The following is a 24,549-nucleotide window of genomic DNA, read 5'->3' on the forward strand; positions in this document are numbered from 1 at the left end:
CCCTAGACCCTATCCTTGTCCCTAGACCCTAACCCTAACCCTGTCCCTAGACCCTAACCCTGTCCCTAGACCCTAACCCTGTCCCTAGACCCTAACCCTGTCCCTAGACCCCAACCCTGTCCCTAGACCCTAACCCTAACCCTGTCCCTAGACCCTAACCCTGTCCCTAGACCCTAACCCTGTCCCTAGACCCTAACACTAACCCTGTCCCTAGACCCTAACCCTGTCCCTAGACCCTAACCCTGTCCCTAGACCCTAACCCTGTCCCTAGACCCTAACCCTAACCCTGTCCCTAGACCCTAACCCTGTCCCTAGACCCTAACCCTGTCCCTAGACCCTAACACTAACCCTGTCCCTAGACCCTAACCCTGTCCCTAGACCCTAACCCTGTCCCTAGACCCTAACCCTGTCCCTAGACCCTAACCCTAACCCTGTCCCTAGACCCTAACCCTGTCCCTAGACCCTAACCCTAGGCCCTAACCCTGTCCCTAGACCCTAACCCTAGGCCCTAACCCTGTCCCTAGACCCTAACCCTGTCCCTAGGCTCTAACCCTAACCCTACCCTGTCCCTAGACCCTGTCCCTAGGCCATAACCCTGTCCCTAGACCCTAACCTTGTCTCTAGACCCTAACCCTAACCCTAGGCCCTAACCCTAACCCTGTCCCTAGACCCTAACCCTGTCCCCAGACCCTAACCCTGTCCCTAGACCCTAACCCTGTCCCTAGACCCTAACCCTAGGCCCTAACCCTGTCCCTAGACCCTAACCCTGTCCCTAGGCCCTAACCCTGTCCCTAGACCCTAACCCTAGGCCCTAACCCTGGCCCTAGACGCTAACCCTGTCCCTAGGCCCTAACCCTGTCCCTAGACCCTAACCCTGTCCCTAGACCCTAACCCTGTCCCTAGACCCTAACCCTGTCCCTAGACCCTAACCCTGTCCCTAGGCCCTAACCCTGTCCCTAGACCCTAACCCTGTCCCTAGACCTGTCCCTAGACCCTAACCCTGTCCCTAGACCCTAACCCTGTCCCTAGACCCTAACCCTGTCCCTAGACCCTAACCCTGTCCCTAACCCTGTCCCTAGACCCTAACCCTGTCCCTAGGCCCTAACCCTGTCCCTAGACCCTAACCCTGTCCCTAGACCTGTCCCTAGACCCTAACCCTGTCCCTAGACCCTAACCCTAGGCCCTAGACCCTAACCCTGTCCCTGGACCCTAACCCTGTCCCTAGACCCTTGACCCTAACCCTGTCCCTAGACCCTAACCCTAACCCTGTCCCTAGACCCTAACCCTAACCCTGTCCCTAGACCCTAACCCTAACCCTGTCCCTAACCCTGTCCCTAGACCCTAACCCTTTCCCTAACCCTAACCCTGTCCCTAACCCTGTCCCTAGACCCCTGTGTGTTGTAACATCTAGCAACTCATATTCCTGTTGTCAACCTAGAACAAAAATATAGTCATATCCATATTCAAATCATAGTCAAAGAACAGACTAAGTCACTAATGTCATCACTGTGGTGATGATGATGATGGTGATGATGGTATTGATGATGATGATGATGATGATAATGATGATGCGAAGCTACTGTACTGAAAAATCTTGAAGCAACGATTGTTTTTATACATTTATCTCGTATATAAGAGAAAGAGCATTACATTAATATGGATGATTGAAGGCAGCTGCTTAATCCATGCCTGTCGGCCTATTAAACGTGTCCCATTCCTATGCTGTATGTAAAATAACAAAATATGGCGTTATCATCCTCAGCCAATGGGTGGATATTTGTAATAGTTTGCTGTTGACGTCAGCAACGTGGGGCGCGCATTCCAGGGAGGGAAGAAGGTGGCGCCATCGGGCTCGTGCTCTGCTCGAGTGGGTATTTTGGATATCTGGCACAGGCCTTATAGCTTCTGCAAAATGCCTCGGGTGTAAAGGGGCCAACTATTATGGGGTACTGGGACCCCGCCGCAACGGGGTGGACAGACCGACCGCTGTTGAGAGTTCGTCAAGGCGGTTAACGCGGGGACAAAGCACGCTGGACCGACAATCTATACATACAAGATAGCCAGCAACAGACATCAAGAGGCTTGTCTTCAACTCAGCTGCATAGGAGGCGGCACTGTTTGCAGGATTAAAGGGAGAGCTTGGTGTGTAAGGTCTTCCGAGTGTGAGGGACATTTTAGTCAGACAAGTTAGCAATTGCCGTGATTTTGATAAGGAGGAACCGTATCTATGGAGATATTATCTACAAAAAGAGGATCCAGTCATCCCGACCCAGTTATAGAGCGGGTTCAGCCGGAATAAATCAATTGGTTAATCTCTTTTATTTTTGTCCGCCGGGCGGCGATGTCAGCTTTCTGCCTCGACCTGCACACATCTACCGCCGCGATTTCAGCACCACCCGAACTGGACAGCGACTGCATGGCGCACCTGCTAGATCAGGGCAACAAAACCCCACAAGAAACGGGAGGATTTCAGGGCCACTCGCTGCTACACACCGGCTCTGGAGGCCTCGGGATGGCGTTGGAAGAGGAATTAGCCATGCTTACCGGGGAGCAGGACGAGGAGGAGGAGGAGGAAGAGTTATCCGAATTGGAGTCGCCTGTAATGGGACAGAATACAGACTTTTTGTTGCTCTTCCGTCAAAAGGAGAAGGACTTGGTTTTAGCTGCTAAACTCGGCAAGGCACTGCTAGAGCGAAACCAAGACCTGACTAAGCAATATGAGAAAATGAACAAAGATCTTAACGATAAACTTGAGGTAAGAAGCTAGTAGTACAAACACACACTGACAAATACTGTAGGCTACCATCATGCCAGATTCGTTTTTCAATTCATAGTTGTTTTGGTCATCATTATTCAATTAATGTGGAGTTAAGCAGTGTATGTAAACACGTTGAACTGATTCAGACTGTCCCCCATTATTGGTAATGCTGTTGAGCAGACTTCACTCTTTAAACAACTGTCTTGACAGTGTTTTCAGACGGTCTACAACTTACAGTACAGCTACAAACATCTCCACACAGTGTCATAACAGTCTAATGCCTCTCTCATGAAATCAGATTCTGGGAGCAAAACAGACTGAGGTCACTCAATTCTTACAATGACTTTTTATTTCAATGATTTGGCTGTCTCACACAGACAGCACTGCAACAGTTAGAGAGGAGTTCACAACATCTTGCAGTGTCACTAAAGCCCTCAAAACCCATAGATGTCTGTTTGATTTTTCATGCTGACAGCAGAGCTTTTGTCCTTCATATCTGAACCCTCTCACACCACTGCACTTGGCCTGGACTGGAACAAGTCTAATCCCCTGGAAATGTCCCATGGGCATGGCCTATTGTATCTACTGTAGGATACATCTGCTCACAAAACTGATCTCTAACAACACAGTACTATGCTATGACCCAGTGCACAATATTCATCAAGCTATTTCAAAGCTTTTTAGGGGCAGTTAATATTGTTCCTTATCCTTTTACCAACTTCGTTTTGCCAACCGTGTTTTACTCCCGATGAGGCCTCTTTGTTCAGGACTGATCACCCAGCATGCCCTGTGACCAGCCATGCCACCCATCCCATCCTAACCCCCCATATCCTGACCCCCTTGTGCTCTCATTAAAAGCCCACCCTCATCCCCTCACCCCCTGCCTCAGCCTTATCAAGCTATGGATAGAAAAAAAGCTGAAGCTTTGTGCTATCCTTTCAAAATCCAAGGGCTAGTACTAGTCTCAGGCCTAACCTAGTCCCTTCAGTCCAGTATCACCTCTAGTCCTGTCCCTTGTCTCCCATCACCCACAGCACCTGGAGCAGGAGAAGCACGAGCTGCGGCGACGGCTGGAGAACAAGGAGGGGGAGTGGGGGGACCGCGTGGCGGAGCTGGAGACAGACGTACAGCAGCTGCAGGGAGAGCTGGAGCGCCATCAGGTCCAGCTGAGAGAGGCCGACCGCGACAAGTCCACGGCCATCAGGGAGCTGTCAGAGCAAAACCACCGCCTGCTGGAGCAACTCAACCGGGTGAGTGGAGATAACTGTCTGTCTGTCTGTCTGTCTGTCTGTCTGTCTGTCTGTCTGTCTGTCTGTCTGTCTGTCTGTCTGTCTGTCTGTCTGTCTGTCTGTCTGTCTGTCTGTCTGGCTGGCTGGCTGGCTGGCTGTCTGTCTGTCTGTCTGTCTGTCTGTCTGTCTGTCTGTCTGTCTGTCTGTTTGTTTGTTTGTCTGTCTGTGGACCACTGGGACTCAACACTGGAGGTCTCAGTTTGCTGTGTTCATTTCTGGAGAGGGTTCAACTATGTTCTCATACAGTATGCGTACATGCACATACATACACTCTGCTTCAATCTCTTCCCCCATGTCTCCATCTCATGCCTCCATCTCTCTCTCTCACACATCAATATATGCTAAGTCATCGAAATTAAAGTGGAACGTTCCCCTCTTAAACCCTGAATAATTTAGAATGATTGGGCTGGGGCGGCATACTCCTTATGCAACCCCCCTGTCAATATTGATAAGTAACTACAGGCTGTTGAAACAGATTTGATATCTTAGGCAACACACAATACCTTTTAGTAGCATACAGTAGGTGGCTGATGGGTTAAGAACAGAGAAAGAGAGACAGAATTACAGGATGACTGGGAGACTGGAGGAGGTAAAGGTTAATTCAGGACCACATCCACTTTGTAGAGAGTAATGGAAGTGTGAGGAGAAGCTGTCATTAGAACCAGGTATAAACAGGGCTATCATCCTTCCTCATCCTGTTATTGTCCTGATCTTGTCCGTTTACACTTATAAAATTTGATCACAATCAGATCACAATGTGTCTTTTAATCGTCTACACCTGTCTAAATATATGGGCACAATCCGAATGTGGACAAGTTCCGGACAAAGGACACATAATTAGCAGCAGGTATAAACAGGGCTATTGATTCGACTCTATTCATGGCCCGGTTGGATTGATGGAGCTGAGCAACAGCAGGTAATACTGTTGATTAGACTCCCCTAAGAAGATGGATTTACTACAGCCTTCAGTCAAATCACTCAATCCTAACTAATGAGGGAGGCATTGCCCTGACAGCCTAAATCCCAATGAAAACTAAAAGAAACTTAGGTCAGGAGGGGAGTACACAGCGCTTCTACCAACTTGAGTCGAGGCACAGCAAAAATCCCATCTGGAAAAACATCTGGTAAAAACTATTTTTCAGATAAACAAATAGATATAGTTGGTCCGCACTCAAAAATATATTGCATAAAGCATTTCGGCGTGTGGTATCCCAGATGCAGTGAAAATACTTTTCAAAAATGTCATTATGAAGTGAGCTTTAATGCGACATCTTTTTGAGTGCGCACCCATTACACCTTTTTGTTTATCTGAATTTGCGGGTTTTACGCACCCAGTGGACATTCACTTCAGGACAAAAACACTCAATATTTCACGAATGTATTATCCTCTACGTCAACAGAGTGTTTGAAATGATTTTACTGGTGCTCATCTTGCCACTAGCCTCTCATACCAGTCTGAGGCATCCCTATAGGCATGACGTCAATACACATAGCTGTTACTAAAAGAGACTAGCTTTCCACTCACGTGTGTCATGCTTCTGTGTGTGCTGCAGGGATATATCGATACCTAAAAGCTAGAACACCTAAACCTTTGAAAGTTGGTTAAGGTTGTTAAATGGAGAAAGCTTTGTGTTGACTGCAGTCAGATAGAGGACCAGTCTCCATTTTAAAGGCCCCAGGAGATAGGTGGGTTTTGCCTGCTGAAGTGACACCGGTGACAGTGTTGTGGGTGTGGGTAACACTGCCTGTGGCGTGGTGCTGTCTGTCCTGGGAATAGATGTGAGCTGCAGTCAGGCAGATGCTGCTTCCTTCCACAGCCCAGCAGGGAGAGAGCTAGCTAGCTGTCAACGGCTGTTTTTAGCCCTGGCTGTATGCTATCACAGATAGAGTAGCAGCACCACCGTGTCATACAGACCTGCTCTCCCTCTCATTTCCATCTCTGATCAGATTAAAGTGAATTACCTGTCATCCACCATCAGTCTCTGACCATGGAGGGGTCACTGAACTGGTCTGTTGCTATGGATCCTGCTAGGTACTTAACATAATTAAGTTGCAGTTGATTTAAAAGCAGCCCTGGTTGAAATTAAATCTGGGTAGATCTTTTGGTGTAAAGACTTGTGTAGGGCTTGGGGGGGGGGGGGTTCTGGACCTTTATGAGCTAATGGTATTCATGAGCCCCAATTGAGAGTATTGATCAGGCCTGCGTGATTCAACGCTGTCGGATTCCAGGGAGACCTCCTGTGTAATAAAATGAATGGGGTCAGCCATGTTAGTCTCTCTGTTACTAAGCAATGGCCTGCTTACTCCACGGCTCTGAGTACACCTCCTCCTAGTGAACCCACACCACCCTGACTCTGGGAACCTCCCCAGTAGTAGAGCCTCCAGACACAGGACTACTATTAGGATCCAAGTAGGTTTGTGTGTGTGGATAGCCCTAACCAAAGACATGGATTAGGAGATATTTTTGCTTTGTAATGACATTCTTTGTAGCATTAGTAGGGATAAGGATGCTAACAGTTCTATCTACAGACAGACCTAAGTCTGGTAATATTCACTGCAAAACAAACACCCCTCCATTAATTTTCAAGGTTCTTTAGGTTATATTCTTTAATATATATTCTCAAGCTTTAGCTCCACTCTTTACACAGTGTGTCCACTGTCTTCCAGTCTAAAATCAAGCACCCTCCCTGTAAGTGACAGAAATAAGAGGTAATCTGTTGCAGGCTGCATTAGAGAGCCTGTAAAATGGTTAGAATCCTATCATGTGGTTGACAGCTCTTCAAAGGGCCATTCTCAAAATAAAGCTTTAAAGATTACACTCACAACAACAATGCACTCATAAAAACAGATTTGAGAGAGGAACCAATTGTCTGCTGGAATCAGGTCTCTGATTGGATGCAGCAGAAATTAGCTTGTTGTGGAGGGGCTGGCCACAGGAAGTGATGTAAGACGCCGTGTGTAAAATGCAGCATTGAAGGGATTAGGTCATAATCCTGTGTAATAGCCTTTCCTTATGAATTAAATCAGCAGCCAGAACAACAACACTGCTCCATACTGCGCTCACAGCTAATTAAAAAACTGTCACTCAACTATTTTGTTTGGGTGGAGAAGAGTCTGTGTGTGAGCCATTGCCCCTCATGTCAAAGGACAGTGCAAACCTGACACCATTCTCTATGAGCTAGACTTAAATCTACGAGAGTACACACGTCACTAACATACAGTGCATTCGGAAAGTATTCAGACCCCTTGACTTTTTCCACAGTTTGTTACGTTACGGCCTTATTCTAAAATTGATAAAATAAAAATGTTCCTCATCAATCAATACCCCATAATGACAAAGCGAAAACAGGATTTTAGAATTTTTGCAAATGTATTAAAAAGAAAAAACAGAAATAACTTATTTACATAAGTATTCAGACCCTTTGCTATGAGACTTGAAATTGAGCTCAGGTGCATCCTGTTTCCATTGATCATCCTTGAGATGTTTTTACAACTTAATTGGAGTCCACCTGTTGTAAATTAAATTGATTGGACATGATTTGGAAAGGCACACATCTGTTTATATAAGATCCCACAGTTGACAGTGCATGTCAGAGCAAAAACCAAGCCATGAGGTCGAAGGAATTGTCTGTAGAGCTTCGAGACAGGATTGCGTCGAGGCACAGATCTGGGGAAGGGTACCAAAACATTTCTGCAGCATTGAAGGTCTCCAAGAACACAGTGGCCTCCATCATTCTTAAATGGAAGAAGTTTGGAACCACCAAGACTCTTCCTAGAGCTGGCTGCCTGGCCAAACTGAGCAATCAGGGGAGAAGGGCCTTGGTCAGGGAAGTGACCAAGAACCCGACAGAGCTCCAGAGTTCCTCTGTGGAGATGGGAGAACCTTCCTGAAGGACAACCATCTCTTCAGCACTCCACCAATCAGGCTTTTATGGTTGAGTTGCCAGATGGAAGCCACCGCTCAGTAAAAGGCACATGACAGCCCTCTTGGAGTTTGCCAAAAGGCACCTAAAGACTGTCAGACCATGAGAAACAAGATTCTCTGGTCTGATGAAACCAAGATTAAACTCTTTGGCCTGAATGTCAAGCGTCACATCTGGAGGAAACCTGGCACCATCCCTACGGTGAAGCATGGTGGTGGCAGCATCATGCTGTGGGGATGTTTTCACCGGCAGGGACTAGGAGACTAGTCAGGATTGAGGGAAAGATGAACGGAGAAAAGTATAGAGAGATCCTTGATGAAAACCTGCTCCAGAGCGCTCAGGACCTCAGACTGGTGCGAAGGTTCACCTTCCAACAGGACAACGACCCTAAGCACACAGCCAAGACAACACAGGAGTGGCTTCGGGACAAGTCTCTGAATGTCCTTGAGTGGCCCAGCCAGAGCCCAGACTTGAAACCTATTGAACATCTCTGGAGTGACCTGAAAATAGCTATGCAGCAACACTCCCCATCCAACCTGACAGAGCTTGAGAAGATCTCCAGAGAAGAATGTGAGAAACTCTCCAAATGCAGGTGTGCCAAGTTTGTAGTGTCATACCCAAGAAGAATCAAGGCTGTAATCACTTCCAAAGGTGCTTTAACAAAGTACTGAGTAAAGGGTCTGAATACTTACAGTACCAGTGAGAAGTTTCTTTATTTTTACAATTTTCTACATTGTAGAGTAGTAGTGAAAACATCACAACTATGAAATAACACATGGAATCATGTAGTAACCAAAAAAGTGTTAAACAAATCAAAATATATTTTATATTTGAGATTCTTCAAAGTAGCCACCCTTTGCTTTGATTTCAGCTTTGCACACTCATGGTATTCTCTCAACAAGCTTCATGAGGTAGCCACCTGGAATGCATTTAAATTAACAAGTGTTCCTTGTTAAAAGTTAATTTGTGGAATTTCTTTCCTTCTTAATGCGTTTGAGCCAATCAGTTGTGTTGTGACAAGGTAGGGGTGGTATACAGAAGATAGCCCTATTTGGTAAAAGACCAAGTCTATATTATGGCAAGAACAGTTTAAATAAGCAAAGAGAAACGACAGTCCATCATTACTTTAAGACATGAAGGTCAGTCAATCCAGAACATTTCAAGAACTTTGAATGTTTCTTCAAGTGCAATCGCAAAAACCATCATGAGCTGTGATTGAACTGGCTCTTATGAGGACCGCCACAGGAAAGGAAGACCTAGAGTTACATATGCTGCAGAGGATAAGTTAATTATAGTTACCAGCCTCAGAAATTTCACCCCAAATAAATGTTTACAGAGTTCAAGTAACAGACACACCTCAACATCAACTGTTCAAAGGAGACTGTGTAAAAGCCGGATGTCCTAGCTGTGTCTGAATCTTGGCTTAGGAAGTCCACCAAAAACTGTGAAATCTTCATCCCTAACTACAACGTTTTCAGACAAGATAGAACGACCAAAGGGGGCGGTGTTGCAATCTACTGCAGAGATAGCTTGCAGAGTTCTGTCCTGCTATCCAGATCTGTACCCAAACAATTTGAACTTCTACTTTTAAAAATCCACCTCTCCAAAAACAAGTCTCTCACCGTTGCCGCCTGCTATAGACCCCCCTCGGCCCCTAGCTGTGCTCTGGACACCATATGTGAACTAATTGCCCCCCATCTATCTTCAGAGCTCGTGCTACTAGGCGACCTAAACTGGGACATGCTTAACACCCCAGCCATTCTACAATCCAAGCTTGATGCCCTCAATCTCACACAAATTATTAATGAACCCACCAGGTACAACCCCAAAGCCGCAAACACTGGCACCCTCATAGATATCATCCTAACCAATGTGCCCTCTAATTACACCTCTGCTGTTTTCAACCAAGATCTCAGCGATCACTGCCTCATTGCCTGCACCCGTAATGGGTCAGCGGTCAAACGACCTCCACTCATCACTGTCAAACGCTCCCTGAAACATTTCAACGAGCAAGCCTTTCTAATCGACCTGGCCCTGGTATCCTGGAAGGATATTGACCTCATCCCGTCAGTAGAGGATGCCTGGTTATTTTTTTTAAATGCCTTCCTCTCCATCTTAAATAAGCATGCCCCTTTCAAGAAATTTAGAACCAGGAACAGATATAGCCCTTGGTTCTCCCCAGACCTGACTGCCCTTAACCAACACAAAAATATCCTGTGGCGTTCTGCATTAGCATCGAACTGCCCCCGCGATATGCAACTTTTTAGGGAAGTTAGAAACCAATACACACAGGCAGTTAGAAACGCCAAGGCTAGCTTTTTCAAACAGAAATTTGCTTCGTGCAACTCCAACTCTAAAAAGTTCTGGGACATTGTAAAGTCCATGGAGAATAAGAACACCTCCTCCCAACTGCCCACTGCACTGAGGATAGGAAACTCTGTCACCACCGATAAGCCCACTATAATTGAGAATTTCAATAAGCATTTTTCTACGGCTGGCCATGCTTTCCACCTAACTACCCCTACTGCATTCAACAGCACTGCACCCCCCACAGCTACTCGCCCAAGCCTCCCCCATTTCTCCTTCTCCCAAATCCATTCAGCTGATGTTCTGAAAGAGCTGCAAAATCTGGACCCCTACAAATCAGCTGGGCTTGACAATCTGGACCCTTTCTTTCTAAAATTATCTGCCGAAATTATTGCAACCCCTATTACTAGCCTGTTCAACCTCTCTTTCGTGTCGTCTGAGATTCCCATAGATTGGAAAGCAGCTGCTGTCATCCCCCTCTTCAAAGGAGGTGACACTCTTGACCCAAGTTGCTACAGACCTATATCCATCCTACCCTGCCTTTCAAAGGTCTTCGAAAGCCAAGTCAACAAACAGATTACCGACTATTTTGAATCCCACCGCACCCTCTCCGCTATGCAATCTGGTTTCAGAGCTGGTCATGGGTGCACCTCAGCCACGCTCAAGGTCCTAAACGACATCGTAACCGCCATCGATAAGAAACATTACTGTGCTGCCGTATTCATTGACCTGGCCAAAGCTTTTGACTCTGTTAATCACCACATCCTCATCGGCAGACTTAGTAGCCTTGGTTTCTCAAACGATTGCGTCGCCTGGTTCACCAACTACTTCTCTGACAGAGTTCAGTGTGTCAAATCGGAGGGCCTACTGTCTGGACCTCTGGCAGTCTCTATGGGGGTACCACAGGGTTCAATTCTTGGGCCAACTCTTTTCTCTGTATACATAAATGATGTCGCTCTTGCTGCTGGTGAATCTCTGATCCACCTCTACGCAGACGACACCATTCTGTATACTTCTGGCCCTTCTTTGGACACTGTGTTAACAACCCTCCAGACGAGCTTCAATGCCATTCAACTCTCCTTCCGTGGTCTCCAACTGCTCCTAAACACAAGTAAAACTAAATGCATGCTCTTCAACCGATCGCTGCCTGCACCTGCCCGCCCATCCAGCATAACTTCTCTGGACGGTTCTAACTTAGAATTTGTGGACAACTACAAATACCTAGGTGTCTGGTTAGACTGTAAACTCTCCTTCCAGACTCACATCAATCATCTCCAATCCAAAGTGAAATCTAGAATTGGCTTCCTATTTCGCAACAAAGCATCCTTCACTCATGCTGCCAAACATACCCTCGTAAAACTGACCATCCTACCAATCCTCGACTTCGGCGATGTCATTTACAAAATAGCCTCCAATACCCTACTCAACAAGCTGGATGCAGTCTATCACAGTGCCATCCGTTTTGTCACCAAAGCCCCATATACAACCCACCACTGCGACCTGTATGCTCTCGTTGGCTGGCCTTCACTTCATCATCGTCGCCAAAGACATTGGCTCCAGGTCATCTACAAGACCCTGCTAGGTAAAGTCCCCCCTTATCTCCGCTCACTGGTCACCATAGCAGCACCCACCTGTAGCACGCGCTCCAGCAGGTATATCTCTCTGGTCACCCCTAAAGCCAACTCCTCCTTTGGTCGTCTCTCCTTCCAGTTCTCAGCTGCCAATGATTGGAACGAACTACAAAAATCTCTAAAACTGGAAACACTTATCTCCCTCACTAGCTTTAAGCACCAGCTGTCAGAGCAGCTCACAGATCTCTGCACCTGTACATAGCCCATCTTTAATTGAGCCCAAACTACTACCTTTTCCCCTACTGTATTTATTTATTTTATTTATTTTGCTCCTTTGCACCATATTATTTATATTTTAACTTTTAACTTTCTTCAAACTACAAATCTACCATTCCAGTGTTTTTTCTTGCCATACTTTATTTACTTTGCCACCATGGCATTTTTTTGCCTTTACCTCCATTATCTCACATCATTTGCTCACATTGTATATAGTGTTATTTTTTTCTACTGCATCATTGATTGTATGTTGTTTTACTCCATGTGTAACTCTGTGTTTTTGTATGTTGTCGAACTGCTTTGCTTTATCTTGGCCAGGTCGCAATTGTAAATGAGAACTTGTTCTCAACTTGCCTACCTGGTTAAATAAAGGTGAAAAAAAAAAAAAAAAAAAAAAAGCAGGCCTTCATGGTCGAATTGCTGCAAAGAAACCACTACTAAAGGACAGCAATAATAAGAAGAGATTTGCTTGATCCAAGAAACACGAGCAATGGACATTAGACAGGTGGAAATCTGTCCTTTGGTCTGATGAGTCAAAATTTGTGATTTTTGGTTCCAACCGCCGTGGCTTTGTGAGACGCAGAGAAGGTAAATGGATGATCTCCACATGTGTGGTTCCCACCGTGAAGCATGGAGGAGGAGGTGTAATGGTGTGGGGGTGCTTTGCTGTTAGTGATTTATTTGGAATTCAAGGCACACTTAACCAGCATGGCTACCACAGCATTTTGCAGCAATGCGCCATCCCATCTGGTTTGTGCTTAGTGGGACTATCATTTGTTTTTCAACAGGACAATGACCCAACACACCTCTAGGCTGTGTAAGAGCTATTTGACCAAGAAGGAAAGTGATGGAGTGCTGCCTCAGATGACCTGGCCTCCACAATCACCCGACCTCAACCCAATTGAGATGGGTTGGGATGAGTTGGACCGCAGAATGAAGGAAAAGCAGCCACCAAGTGCTCAGCATATGTGGGAACTCCTTCAAAACTGTTGGAAAAGGATTTCAGGTGAAGCTGGTTGAGAGAATGCCAAGAGTGTGCAAAGCTGTCATCAAGGCAAAGGGTGGCTACTTAGAAGAATCTTTGTTTAACACTTTTTTGGTTACTACATGGTTCCATATGAGTTATTTCATAGTTTTGATGTCTTCACTATTATTCTACAATGTAGAAAATAGTAAAAAATAAATAAAAAGTAGTTGTGTACAAACTTTTGACTGGTACTGTATGTAAATGTGATATTTCAGTCGATTTTTTTAAATATAAATTATATAAGTATAAATTGTGGGGTATTGTGTGTAGATTGATTAGCAAAAAAAAGATTGAATAGTTTTTAGAATAAGGCTGTAATGTAACAAAATGTGGAAAAGATCAAGGGGTCTGGATACTTTCCGAATGCACCGTATTCATCACCCACAGAACACAGCCACGTAGAGACACAGACACTTACACAGACACACTTAGTGTATTACTCATACAGACGTAAAGAGAAAACACCTACAGTAAACCCAGTGGTGTCTGGTAGGCTGGGCTGGGGTGTGAGCTTGGCAAATCATCTAGGGCAGGGTTCCTCAACGGGCTGGCCAAATGTATTTTATTTTATTGTTGGACATAAGACTGTAAAAACACCAGCAAACCAGTGATTTTAATTTTGAGAATCTGTTCCAAAGTATTCTCAAGTGTAATAGTGAGATTCAGGTAACTGGCAAAATAAAGGAAATACCATCACAAAGTATCTTAATAGGGCATTGGGCCACCATGAGCCAGAACAGCTTCAATGCACCTTGGCAAAGATTCTGGAACTCTTCTGGAGGGATGTGGCATCATTCTTCCATGAGAAATTCCATCATTTGGTGTTTTGTTAGTGGTGGTAGAAAACTCTGTTTCTGGCACCGCTCCAGAATCTCCCATTAGTGTTCAATTGGGTTGAGATCTGGTGACTGAGACGGGCATATGGTTTCCATAGTTTTCATACACATCAAGCCATTCGGTGACCATTCGTGCCCTGCGGATGGGGGAATTGTCATCCTATGGGGGCACAGCCATGGAAGCCAAAATAATGGCCTGCCCAGCATTTTTATACATGCTCTAAGGATGCTGGGATGTTCATTTCTTAATAAACTTAGGAAACACACTTGTGTGGAAACAACACCTGCTTTAAATATACTTTGTACCCCTCGTTTACTCAACTGTTTCCATGATGTTGGCAGTTACCTGTATATGTGATTGTATTTGTAATTTTTATTAGGATCCCCACTAGCTAACGCCGTAACGCTAGCTAATCTTCCTGGGGTCCAACACCAATTAATAAGACATTACAAATCAAGACTTCACAAACATTCAACAAGTAGACCATACAGACAATTAAAATATCTGACAGGAAACACACTTAACATTCAGTTGATGCTTTCTATTTCCTGTCCAGTCATTTGGTCTATCACATTGGATGTTCCTTTATTTGGGATGGATTTACTTTTTTTCCTGAGATATATGGATTGGTAAAGAGTTCTGTTCAGCTATGGCTCTATATACAAATGTAAGCAAGGTTTGAAATGATTGTTTTAGTCAAAAATTATATATGTTTGGGCTTCTTGCAGTCTACATCCGCTCAACAACAAAAAACTAACTGTAATGAGCTGACTGTATTACCAAGGGCCATGGCTCTGTTCTGCTTCGTTCCTGTCACAGGTCTCTGTTCTAATAACCACCTGTATACAACACACGCGTCTCTCCAGGCCATCAGTTGTGATGAGGATCAGAAACACGTGCTGCTGCTCCCATACTCTGTCTGTAGCCATCAGGGATTCTGACAATAGAGCTTCACAGACAGTGATCATTGGTAATGTCAAACTGGAAGACTGACTGATGACATGTTTTAGTGGATTTCATCATCTACACTCTTAGAATTTGTGGTGTCGTGTCTGTGACTATCATTAAATGGAAAGACTTTTATTTTATCAAATCAATTCTCTATGTATAATTATTATTATGTGATTAAACTAATCATATAAACTTTAATTAACTAGGAAGTTGGGGCACCACGGGAAAATGTTTATAGCGACTCTATTTCCCGAATCAACTCTTCAGATATTTTCAAATCTTATTGAGTACAGTCTTGTATTAATGTATTGTTATTACCTCATCAGTTCTCATTAGTGAACATCGCAAACCCTTGGATATCTGCACGAACCCTAGCCTCCATAATGAATCAGCGATATACAAATTGGCTTAATTATTTATTTACTAACTAAACAAATCACAGAAATACATAAATTAACAATATGGTCATTGGTTACTAACACAATGCATTGATAAGTCCCTAGTCGACTAAACCGGTATGACGGCTTGGTAGACAATGGAAAGGGGTGGGGACAGATAAAGAGCGGGAGAAACCAAATGGATTCACTACACACAATTCATAATTATATTAATTGAAATGCAAATCCTTTGCACATGATCGGCCGCTCATTCAAAAATAATTACAATGTATATATTTACACCCGTATGTCATGGTTGTCTTCTCTGTTGGAATCGCCGTTAAGTCTGCTGGAGAGTCAGTTCATCAGAGAGTCTTTGGTTAACTTCCCCAGAAGTCACAATGTCTTTCGTGGTTGTAGCTTTCTCAGCGGCTCTGGATAGTGTCTGTTGTAATGGATACGTCAGGCGTACAGATGGTCGTTGCATAGAATAGATACTTCTGCGGTTGTCGGTATTCTCGTACTAGTCTTACGAAATTTCCAGCTGCAGACTAGTAATTCTACATCTAGGATTTGCTCTTATTCTGTAGTGATCGATAGTCTCGATCACTCTTTAACCATTTCCAGCCGTGTAGCCAAAGCTCCACGTTGAATGGTCTCCGTAGCCGATAGAGTTGTAGTTCTTAACCATTTGACATGTAGCGTCAGCTGCATGTTTTCTAGTCTGATGGCCTATAGAGTTGCAGTTCTTAACCATTTCACATGTAGCGTCAGCTGCGTGTTTCCTAGTCTAATGTACATTTCGTCAGGAGTGGGTTTTATACACTTCTGAGAAAAGGGCGCTCCATGACGCCTGTGTAATGTCTATACGCACGTGGGCGTGGCCACTGATTTGGTTAACTTGATATGAAAACCCATATTTTCTCATTTAGAAGGTTAACATCACATTACATCTTTTCACAAATAGCTTTATGTTTAATCACATACGTTTCACAATATTTAGATGTAAACCCCATAATTAAGAAGTGTACACAACCAAAGACACAGTAATCAGTGTTTCCTGTCCTTCATGAGATCACCAAATGAAACACACTCGTCATGACTGTCCCTTAAGTGTCCACGGACCACTCCCACATTCTCAAAAATATAAATATTGTTTAATTATTCAAACTTTTGATGTCCAAGGGTCTCTCTGTGTTCCACAGTTTACATTCCAATCTCGAACACTACAGAGCACATTGGCAGCGTATTTTATGACCGCCATAAAACAGCCGACTTCCCGCTCTCCCCCTCTACGAGAGAGAGCACGCTGTAGAGCGGACCCACTGTAACCTGATCCTTCAGATCGTCATAGGAGAGTTATGACAGTGGTGACTCAAGAAACCTTGGAGATCCTTAAGGAACCCCTTCAGATAGATATGTTTAGGCCACCCGTGGGAGTAAGTGTCATTCCTGTTAATCTGTTCTGTTGTATTGTCATCACATGTTAAGGTTGAACACTGACAGTTTTGTAGCTTTAATGTGGCTTTCATAGGTGTATGAGTTCCTTGAGCCTATGCAAATCCCAAAATTGGAATAGTTACCACTTTATTACTATGTGCAATCATGTTAATATCGAATCAAATTTTATTTGTAACACGCACCGAATAGAGGTGTAGACCTGACAGTGAAATGCTTACTTACAAGCCCTTAACCAACAATGCAGTTTTAAGAAAAATAAGTGTTAAATAAAAAAATAGATAAATAAAAATAACAAATAACAAATAATTAAAGAGCAGCAGTAAAATAACAGTAGTGAGGCTATATACAGGCTGTACCGGTACAGAGTCAATGTGCGGGGGCACAGGTTAGTTGAGGTAATATGTACATGTAGGTAGTGTTAAAGTGACTATTCATAGATAATAAACAGAGAGTAGCAGCAGCGTAAAAAGGGGGGGACAATATAAATAGTCTGGGTAGCCATTTGATTAGCTGTTCAGGAGTCTTATGGCTTGGGGGTAGAAGCTACTAAGAAACCTTTTGGACCTAGACTTGGCGCTCCGGTACTGCTTGCCGTGCAGTAGCAGAGAGAACAGTCTATGACTAGGGTGGCTGGAGTCTTTGGCTCCTTTAGGGCCTTCCTCTGACACCACCTGGTATAGTGGTCCTGGATGGCAGGAAGCTTGGCCCCAGTGATGTAGTGGGCCGTACGCACTACCCTCTGTAGTACCTTGCGGTCAGAGGCCGACCAGTTGTCATACCAGGCAGTGATGCTACCAGTCAGGATGCTCTCGATGGTGCAGCTGTAGAACTTGTTGAGGATCTGAGGACCCATGCCAAATCTTTTCAGTCTCCTGAGGGGGAATAGGCTTTGCCATGCCCTCTACACGACTGTCTTGGTGTGTTTGGACCATGTTAGTTTGTTGGTGATGTGGACACCAAGAAACTTGAAGCTCTCAACCTGCTCCACTGCAGCCCCGTCGATGAGAATGGGGGCGTGCTCGGCCATCATTTTCCTGTAGTCCACAATTATCTCCTTTGTCTTGATCACTTTGAGGGAGAGGTTGTTATCCTGTCACCACACGGCAAGGTCTCTGACCTCCTTCCAATAGGCTGTCTCATCGTTGTCTGTGATCAGGCCTACCAGTATTGTGTCGTCGGCAAACTTAATGATGGTGTTGGAGTCTTGCCTGGCCATGCAGTCATGAGTGAATACAGGAGGGGAGTGCAGGAGGGTTTGGCTGTGCTGTACAGCCAACCCAATGTCAGGTTGCAACACAGACCCCCTGACATGTACACACATTGACTTGTGAGTCATCTTCAACCATACGTGTATACTGTAGCTTGACCTGTACAGTATGTTATGTTCAGGGGTTCCTTGTTACCTACCCTCACCACCTGGGGGCGGCCCGTCAGGAAGTCCAGGATCCAGTTGCAGGGAGGTGTTTAGTCCCAGGGTCTTTAGCTTAGTGGGGAGCTTTGAGGGCACTATGGTGTTGAACACTGAGCTGTAGTCAATGAATAGCATTCTCACATAGGTGTTCCTTTTGTCCAGGTGGGAAAGGGCAGTGTGGAGTGCAATAGAGATTGCATCATCTGTGGATCTGTTGGGACGGTATGCAAATTGGAGTGGGTCTAGGGTTTCTGGGATAATGGTGTTGATGTGCGCCATGACCAGCCTTTCAAAGCACTTCATGGCTACAGACGTGAGTGCTACGAGTCGGTAGTCATTTAGGCAGGCTACCTTAGTGTTCTTGGGCACAGGGACGATGGTGGTCTGCTTGAAACATATTGGTATTACAGACTCAGTCAGGGACAGGTTGAAAATGTCAGTGAAGACACTTGCCAGTTGGTCAGTGCATGCTCGGAGTACACGTCCTGGTAATCCGTCTGGCCCTGCCTTGTGAATGTTGACCTGTTTAAAGGTCTTACTCACATCGGCTACGGAGAGCGTGATCACACAGTCGTCCGGAACAGCTGATGCTCTCATGCATGCTTCAGTGTTGCTTGCCTCGAAGCGAGCATAGATGTATGAATATTACATTAGAATATGTAATATGCACACACATTCAAGGGCAATTGAAATTTGCAGTGAATAAACTCAACAGGATGAACAGGAAGGACATTTACTCTAAAGGGTGGAAGCCACGCCTCCACTCTTCTGTTGAGTTTTTTCCACTCTTCTGAGGCTGCCTCCTCTACAATATATTATTAAAAAGGTTCAAAGTTCAACCCCTCCCATCACAAAAAGGTTCCTGTTTGAACCTTTACACAGGGGTTCCTCGAAGACTCATTTCAGAGGGGTTCCTTAAGGAACCTTTTGGAACTAGAGGTTTCCCCTGTGTGACAATTTTTAGAACCCCAAAAGATTCTTCCAGGCTCCTTTACTTCTAAGAGTGTGGGTCCATACACTAGAGTACACTGCTATGACTAAGGAAAATGCCAGAAATATGGCCACCAAGTCACACAGCTCCACCAGTCATGTCTCGCTCTCTCTGGTTGCTATGACAACCCGGGTGTCACATGTGAGATTCCATGTGTTGCCATGGAAATGTGCTCTGCATCACTGTGTGCTGTACCGCCAACCCAATGTCAGGTTGCAACACAGACCCCCTGACATGTACACACATTGACTTGTGAGTCATCTTCAACCATACGTGTATACTGTAGCTTGACCTGTACAGTATGTTCTGCTTCCTGAGGAGAGGGCAGAGAGAGAAAGAGGGAACAGATAAGCCATTGGAAATCCCTGACTTAATTAGCTAAGTTAAAAAATAAGAGGATACAAGTGCCCTACCCCCTCTCAGTTTCACACCCATAGGCAAGAACATTAGACCGGAAACCTCCGAAAATCTGTTATGTTCTTGTATTATACATACGCTATGGATTAGGTATGTATGTAGCAAAGATATGTTTCCTATCAAAGACTAGTGTAAGTGAAAAAGTTTTGAGAATCTTGTTATTCTCCCTTTGAAACAGAATGACTTGGCACAAGTTACCTTTGTGTCCGGACTCTGGAGGAAGAATGAGTGTTACGCTTGTCTCTCAGTTGATTGAGCCTTAGTTTGTTGGCCTGGATTCTGTTGCAATAGTCCGTTTTCCCCCCATGTACTGATAATGCTTGATCTGGGATCTGAGGATTTGACGCTCAGATTAAGGGAAATATCAGTAAATCTGGCAAACCACAGTGAAATATCCTGTTTCTCCTGTGATCTCAATCTGCCAGGCGCAGTGTGATACTGGGTCAAATGTCACGTTCCCACTGTGACTGGGCTCTGTATAGACATCCACTGAGGAGGGATACATCAGTCAGGTCAGAGAAGAAGAGCTGTCATCCTGGCCTGGTTAGGAGAATGTGAAGCACATTCCGAATGGCAGAGTAGAGCTGGTGTCTTGTACACTATGTCTGAATGTCTATAAATGCATCAAAGTAAATATGATTCTGCATTTAGTGTAGGCTATATATCATTCATCCCATGCATCACTGGGGACAACAAGGTGCCATTATGAAAAAGGGGTACATGGACTTGGATGTGGAAGTGATTCAATACTTGTGAAAGAGCCACAAAAAAATGTTTTCCTTCTTGTTGTAAGCACAGTGCACGGACCAAACTCTTCCTGTGTTGGAGCAGTGGTATGGTACAACTGAAAGTGTCTAGTTTACAGATTGTTCTGCCCTTGGTTACCCAGACAAAATACGTAAATAATACAACCCCTCTCTGAGTTATTTAAGGACACAAGTGCATCAAGTGTGAATGGAAGTCGCCCATTTTTTTACAGCAGACATTAAAGAGTGGACATCTCTCTTCACCTTTAAAAGCGTTCCAAAAAACACCGCGCCATGCTGGTTTCCAGACCTCGAACAGCTGTCCGATGGAGAAAACATTACCCTCTCACCTAAATCTTAAATTCACTTACAGTAGACTTACTGTAGTAGAAAAGATAACACTGTTTAGGACTCTGTCTAAAACACGGACATGGCATTAGAGAGTGGCTGTAGCCTTCTTCTGACCTGTCTCATGCAGTCAGTACTCACCAAGGCCTCACCGGTCACCAGTGTGGCCAACACTGCAACCACTGACTGAAATAACCTATAAACATCACACTACTACCTAGAGGCAAACATATCGAAAATCCTGCCACGGGTATTATCTTTGTAGAAAACCCATATAGAGATTTGATTCAACCTGGTTCTTATTTGTCAGAGGTAGTATACACCTGACCTTTGATTGTGGGCAGGAATCAACCTGTTGGATGAGTGTTCTCTAGAATCTCTAATGAGGACACAGATCTATTAGATTCTAGATACTGAAGTGCCATGATGGAGTGAAATACTGTAGTCAGAGAATTGTGTAAACGCATCGTACAGTGTGTACAGGCAGTTTATCATATCTCTATATTCTCAGTAAGATCTGTTAAGTTGAATTTGTCTCCAGTGAATAAATCAATGATTGCTTTGTTATATGGTATTTATATTTGTCAGTGCAGAGGCTGGAGAGGAGTGAGTGAGTGGTATCCCGGATTTCACCGTCCATTACCATGGCAGTGATGATGACAATCAGAGTCTGGGCTTCCTGAGTGCAGCCTCACTTATGCTAATGAAGTTCTGTCGGTCTGACTTTACGATCTGCACTTGGCCGGTAGGCAGTGGGGTGATCAGAACAGTCCAATGATCTCAGCCAGGGAAGGGGCTTCTCCTGCACTCTGCTGCACTCAGGAGGGGCCCAGCTCCAAATGAAACATTCCAGATTCTAAAAGCCAAGAGTTAATCAAACCTGTGCTTTCACAGGAACAGTTATACTGTGCAGCTGAATGTACCAGTTCCAGGAACACTGGTGACTCAGAGGTAACATTGTGTCAAATCAAATGGCACTCGAAGCATTTACAATGTTGGTTACTCACTCAGAACGTGTCTCACCATGGGCTCCCGAGTGGCGCAGCGGTCTAGAGGCATCACTACAGTCCCTGGTTCGTATCCAGGTTGTCTTGCATCCGGCCGTGATTGGGAGTCCCATAGGGCGGCGCACAATTGGCCCAGCGTCGTCCGGGTTTGGGCGGGGTAGGCTGTCATTGTAAATAAGAATTTGTTCTTAACTGACTTGCCTAGTTAAATAAATGTTAAACTAAATAAAAATGTATAAATTGCGCAATGTGAACTATGTAAGGGGCATTAGTGTGTGTGGACAATATGTTGTGAACATTTCATTGTGTGTGAGTGTGTCAGTATTGTTGTGCATAAGGAGCGATGTCAGGCTGCTCTGAATCAAGCGTTGGAAGGATGAGTTATGTTCCCATAGCTGTGGTGAACACTAGGCTCCTTGCTGAGAGACGCACTCAAAGCAGCAACAAACAACAGGAGTTGCTCTACGCTGAACAACAGACTGCATTATACTGAACTGTTCTGAATTAGGACTTTACAACACTACCCTTATGCACTTTGTATTATATGCAGAAGATGTTTATTTGTAATCTGGTAATGCCCACCATTAAGTTGAATTGTTTTAATAACATGTTATTCAATGATTTCTTAATGTCTTTTGTGCTAACACCCTGTGTCTGGGGTGTGTTTCGTCTCCAGGCTACAGAGGTGGAGAGGCAGCTGTCCACTCAGGTCCACTTGTTACGGGATGACTTCAGAGAGAAGAGCGTCTCCACCAAAGAGCACATGACACGACTAGAGAGCCTACAGGCTGAGGTGAGACTAGTGAGCCTAAAGGCTGAGGTGAAACTAGTGAGTCTACAGGGGCTACCGGCTGAGGCGAGACTAGAGAGCCTACCGGCTGAGGCGAGACTAGAGAGCCTACCGGCTGAAGCGAGACTAGAGAGCCTACCGGCTGAGGCGAGACTAGAGAGCCTACAGGCTGAGGTGAGACTAGAGAGCCTACCGGCTGAGGCGAGACTAGAGAGCCTACCGGCTGAGGTGAGACTAGAGAGCCTACCGGCTGAGGTGAGACTAGAGAGCCTACCGGCTGAGGCGAGACCAGAGAGTCTACCGGCTGAGGCGAGACTAGAGAGCCTACCGGCTGAGGCGAGACTAGAGAGCCTAAAGGCTGAGGTGAGACTAGAGAGACTACCGGCTGAGGTGAGACTAGAGAGCCTACCGGCTGAGGCGAGACCAGAGAGCCTACCGGCTGAGGCGAGACCAGAGAGTCTACCGGCTGAGGCGAGACCAGAGAGCCTACCGGCTGAGGTGAGACCAGAGAGCCTACCGGCTGAGGCGAGACCAGAGAGCCTACCGGCTGAGGCGAGACCAGAGAGCCTACCGGCTGAGGCGAGACTAGAGAGCCTACCGGCTGAGGCGAGACCAGAGAGCCTACCGGCTGAGGCAAGACTAGAGAGTCTACAGGCTGAGGTGAGACCAGAGAGTCTACCGGCTGAGGCTAGACTAGAGAGCGTACCGGCTGAGGCGAGACTAGAGAGCCTACCGGCTGAGGCGAGACCAGAGAGCCTACAGGCTGAGGCGAGACCAGAGAGTCTACCGGCTGAGGCGAGACCAGAGAGCCTACCGGCTGAGGCGAGACTAGAGAGCCTACAGGCTGAGGCGAGACCAGAGAGTCTACCGGCTGAGGCGAGACCAGAGAGTCTACCGGCTGAGGCGAGACTAGAGAGCCTACCGGCTGAGGCGAGACCAGAGAGCCTACCGGCTGAGGCGAGACCAGAGAGCCTACAGGCTGAGGCGAGACCAGAGAGTCTACCGGCTGAGGCTAGACTAGAGAGCGTACCGGCTGAGGCGAGACTAGAGAGCCTACCGGCTGACGCGAGACTAGAGAGCCTACAGGCTGAGGCGAGACCAGAGAGTCTACCGGCTGATGCGAGACCAGAGAGCCTACCGGCTGAGGCGAGACTAGAGAGCCTACAGGCTGAGGCGAGACCAGAGAGTCTACCGGCTGAGGCGAGACCAGAGAGTCTACCGGCTGAGGCGAGACTAGAGAGCCTACCGGCTGAGGCGAGACTAGAGAGCCTACCGGCTGAGGCGAGACTAGAGAGCCTACCGGCTGAGGCGAGACCAGAGAGTCTACCGGCTGAGGCGAGACCAGAGAGCCTACCGGCTGAGGCGAGACCAGAGAGCCTACCGGCTGAGGCGAGACCAGAGAGCCTACCGGCTGAGGCGAGACTAGAGAGCCTACCGGCTGAGGCGAGACCAGAGAGCCTACCGGCTGAGGCGAGACTAGAGAGCCTACAGGCTGAGGCGAGACCAGAGAGTCTACCGGCTGAGGCTAGACTAGAGAGCGTACCGGCTGAGGCGAGACTAGAGAGCCTACCGGCTGAGGCGAGACTAGAGAGCCTACAGGCTGAGGCGAGACCAGAGAGTCTACCGGCTGAGGCGAGACCAGAGAGTCTACCGGCTGAGGCGAGACTAGAGAGCCTACAGGCTGAGGCGAGACCAGAGAGTCTACCGGCTGAGGCGAGACCAGAGAGTCTACCGGCTGAGGCGAGACTAGAGAGCCTACCGGCTGAGGCGAGACTAGAGAGCCTACCGGCTGAGGCGAGACTAGAGAGCCTACAGGCTGAGGCGAGACTAGAGAGCCTACCGGCTGAGGCGAGACTAGAGAGCCTACCGGCTGAGGCGAGACTAGAGAGCCTACCGGCTGAGGAGAGGCATGGGCGGAGTCATTTTGAACCGTCTCAAAAATCAATACCTTCCTTAAAATGTATTTCAACTTAACAGATATTACCTATGAAATATATCCCCAGTCATCATCAAAAGTGTTGTTTATTTAAAATGTTCTTTTAAAATGCTGTGTGGGTTTGAA

The 24,549-nt window shown here is 46.0% G+C and overlaps 1 protein-coding gene across 4 annotated transcripts in view; it reads left to right on the forward strand.

The window, feature by feature from the left end:
- Positions 1–1,894: 1,894 nt before the first annotated feature.
- The window catches only part of LOC115199978 (BICD family-like cargo adapter 1), a 32,636-nt gene continuing 9,981 nt past the window's right edge, over positions 1,895–24,549 (forward strand). For all 4 annotated transcript variants that reach the window (XR_003879456.1, XM_029762589.1, XM_029762590.1 and 1 more), the window contains exons 1-3: positions 1,895–2,755; positions 3,793–4,008; positions 22,374–22,490. Coding sequence is in view for 3 of the 4 variants with exons in the window: in XM_029762589.1 (XP_029618449.1) it covers positions 2,342–2,755; positions 3,793–4,008; positions 22,374–22,490 (747 nt within the window). In the remaining variant the exon portion in view is untranslated. The remainder of the gene's footprint in view (positions 2,756–3,792; positions 4,009–22,373; positions 22,491–24,549) is intronic.

This window comes from Salmo trutta, chromosome 9, assembly GCF_901001165.1.
Source record: "Salmo trutta chromosome 9, fSalTru1.1, whole genome shotgun sequence".
NCBI lineage: Eukaryota > Metazoa > Chordata > Actinopteri > Salmoniformes > Salmonidae > Salmo > Salmo trutta.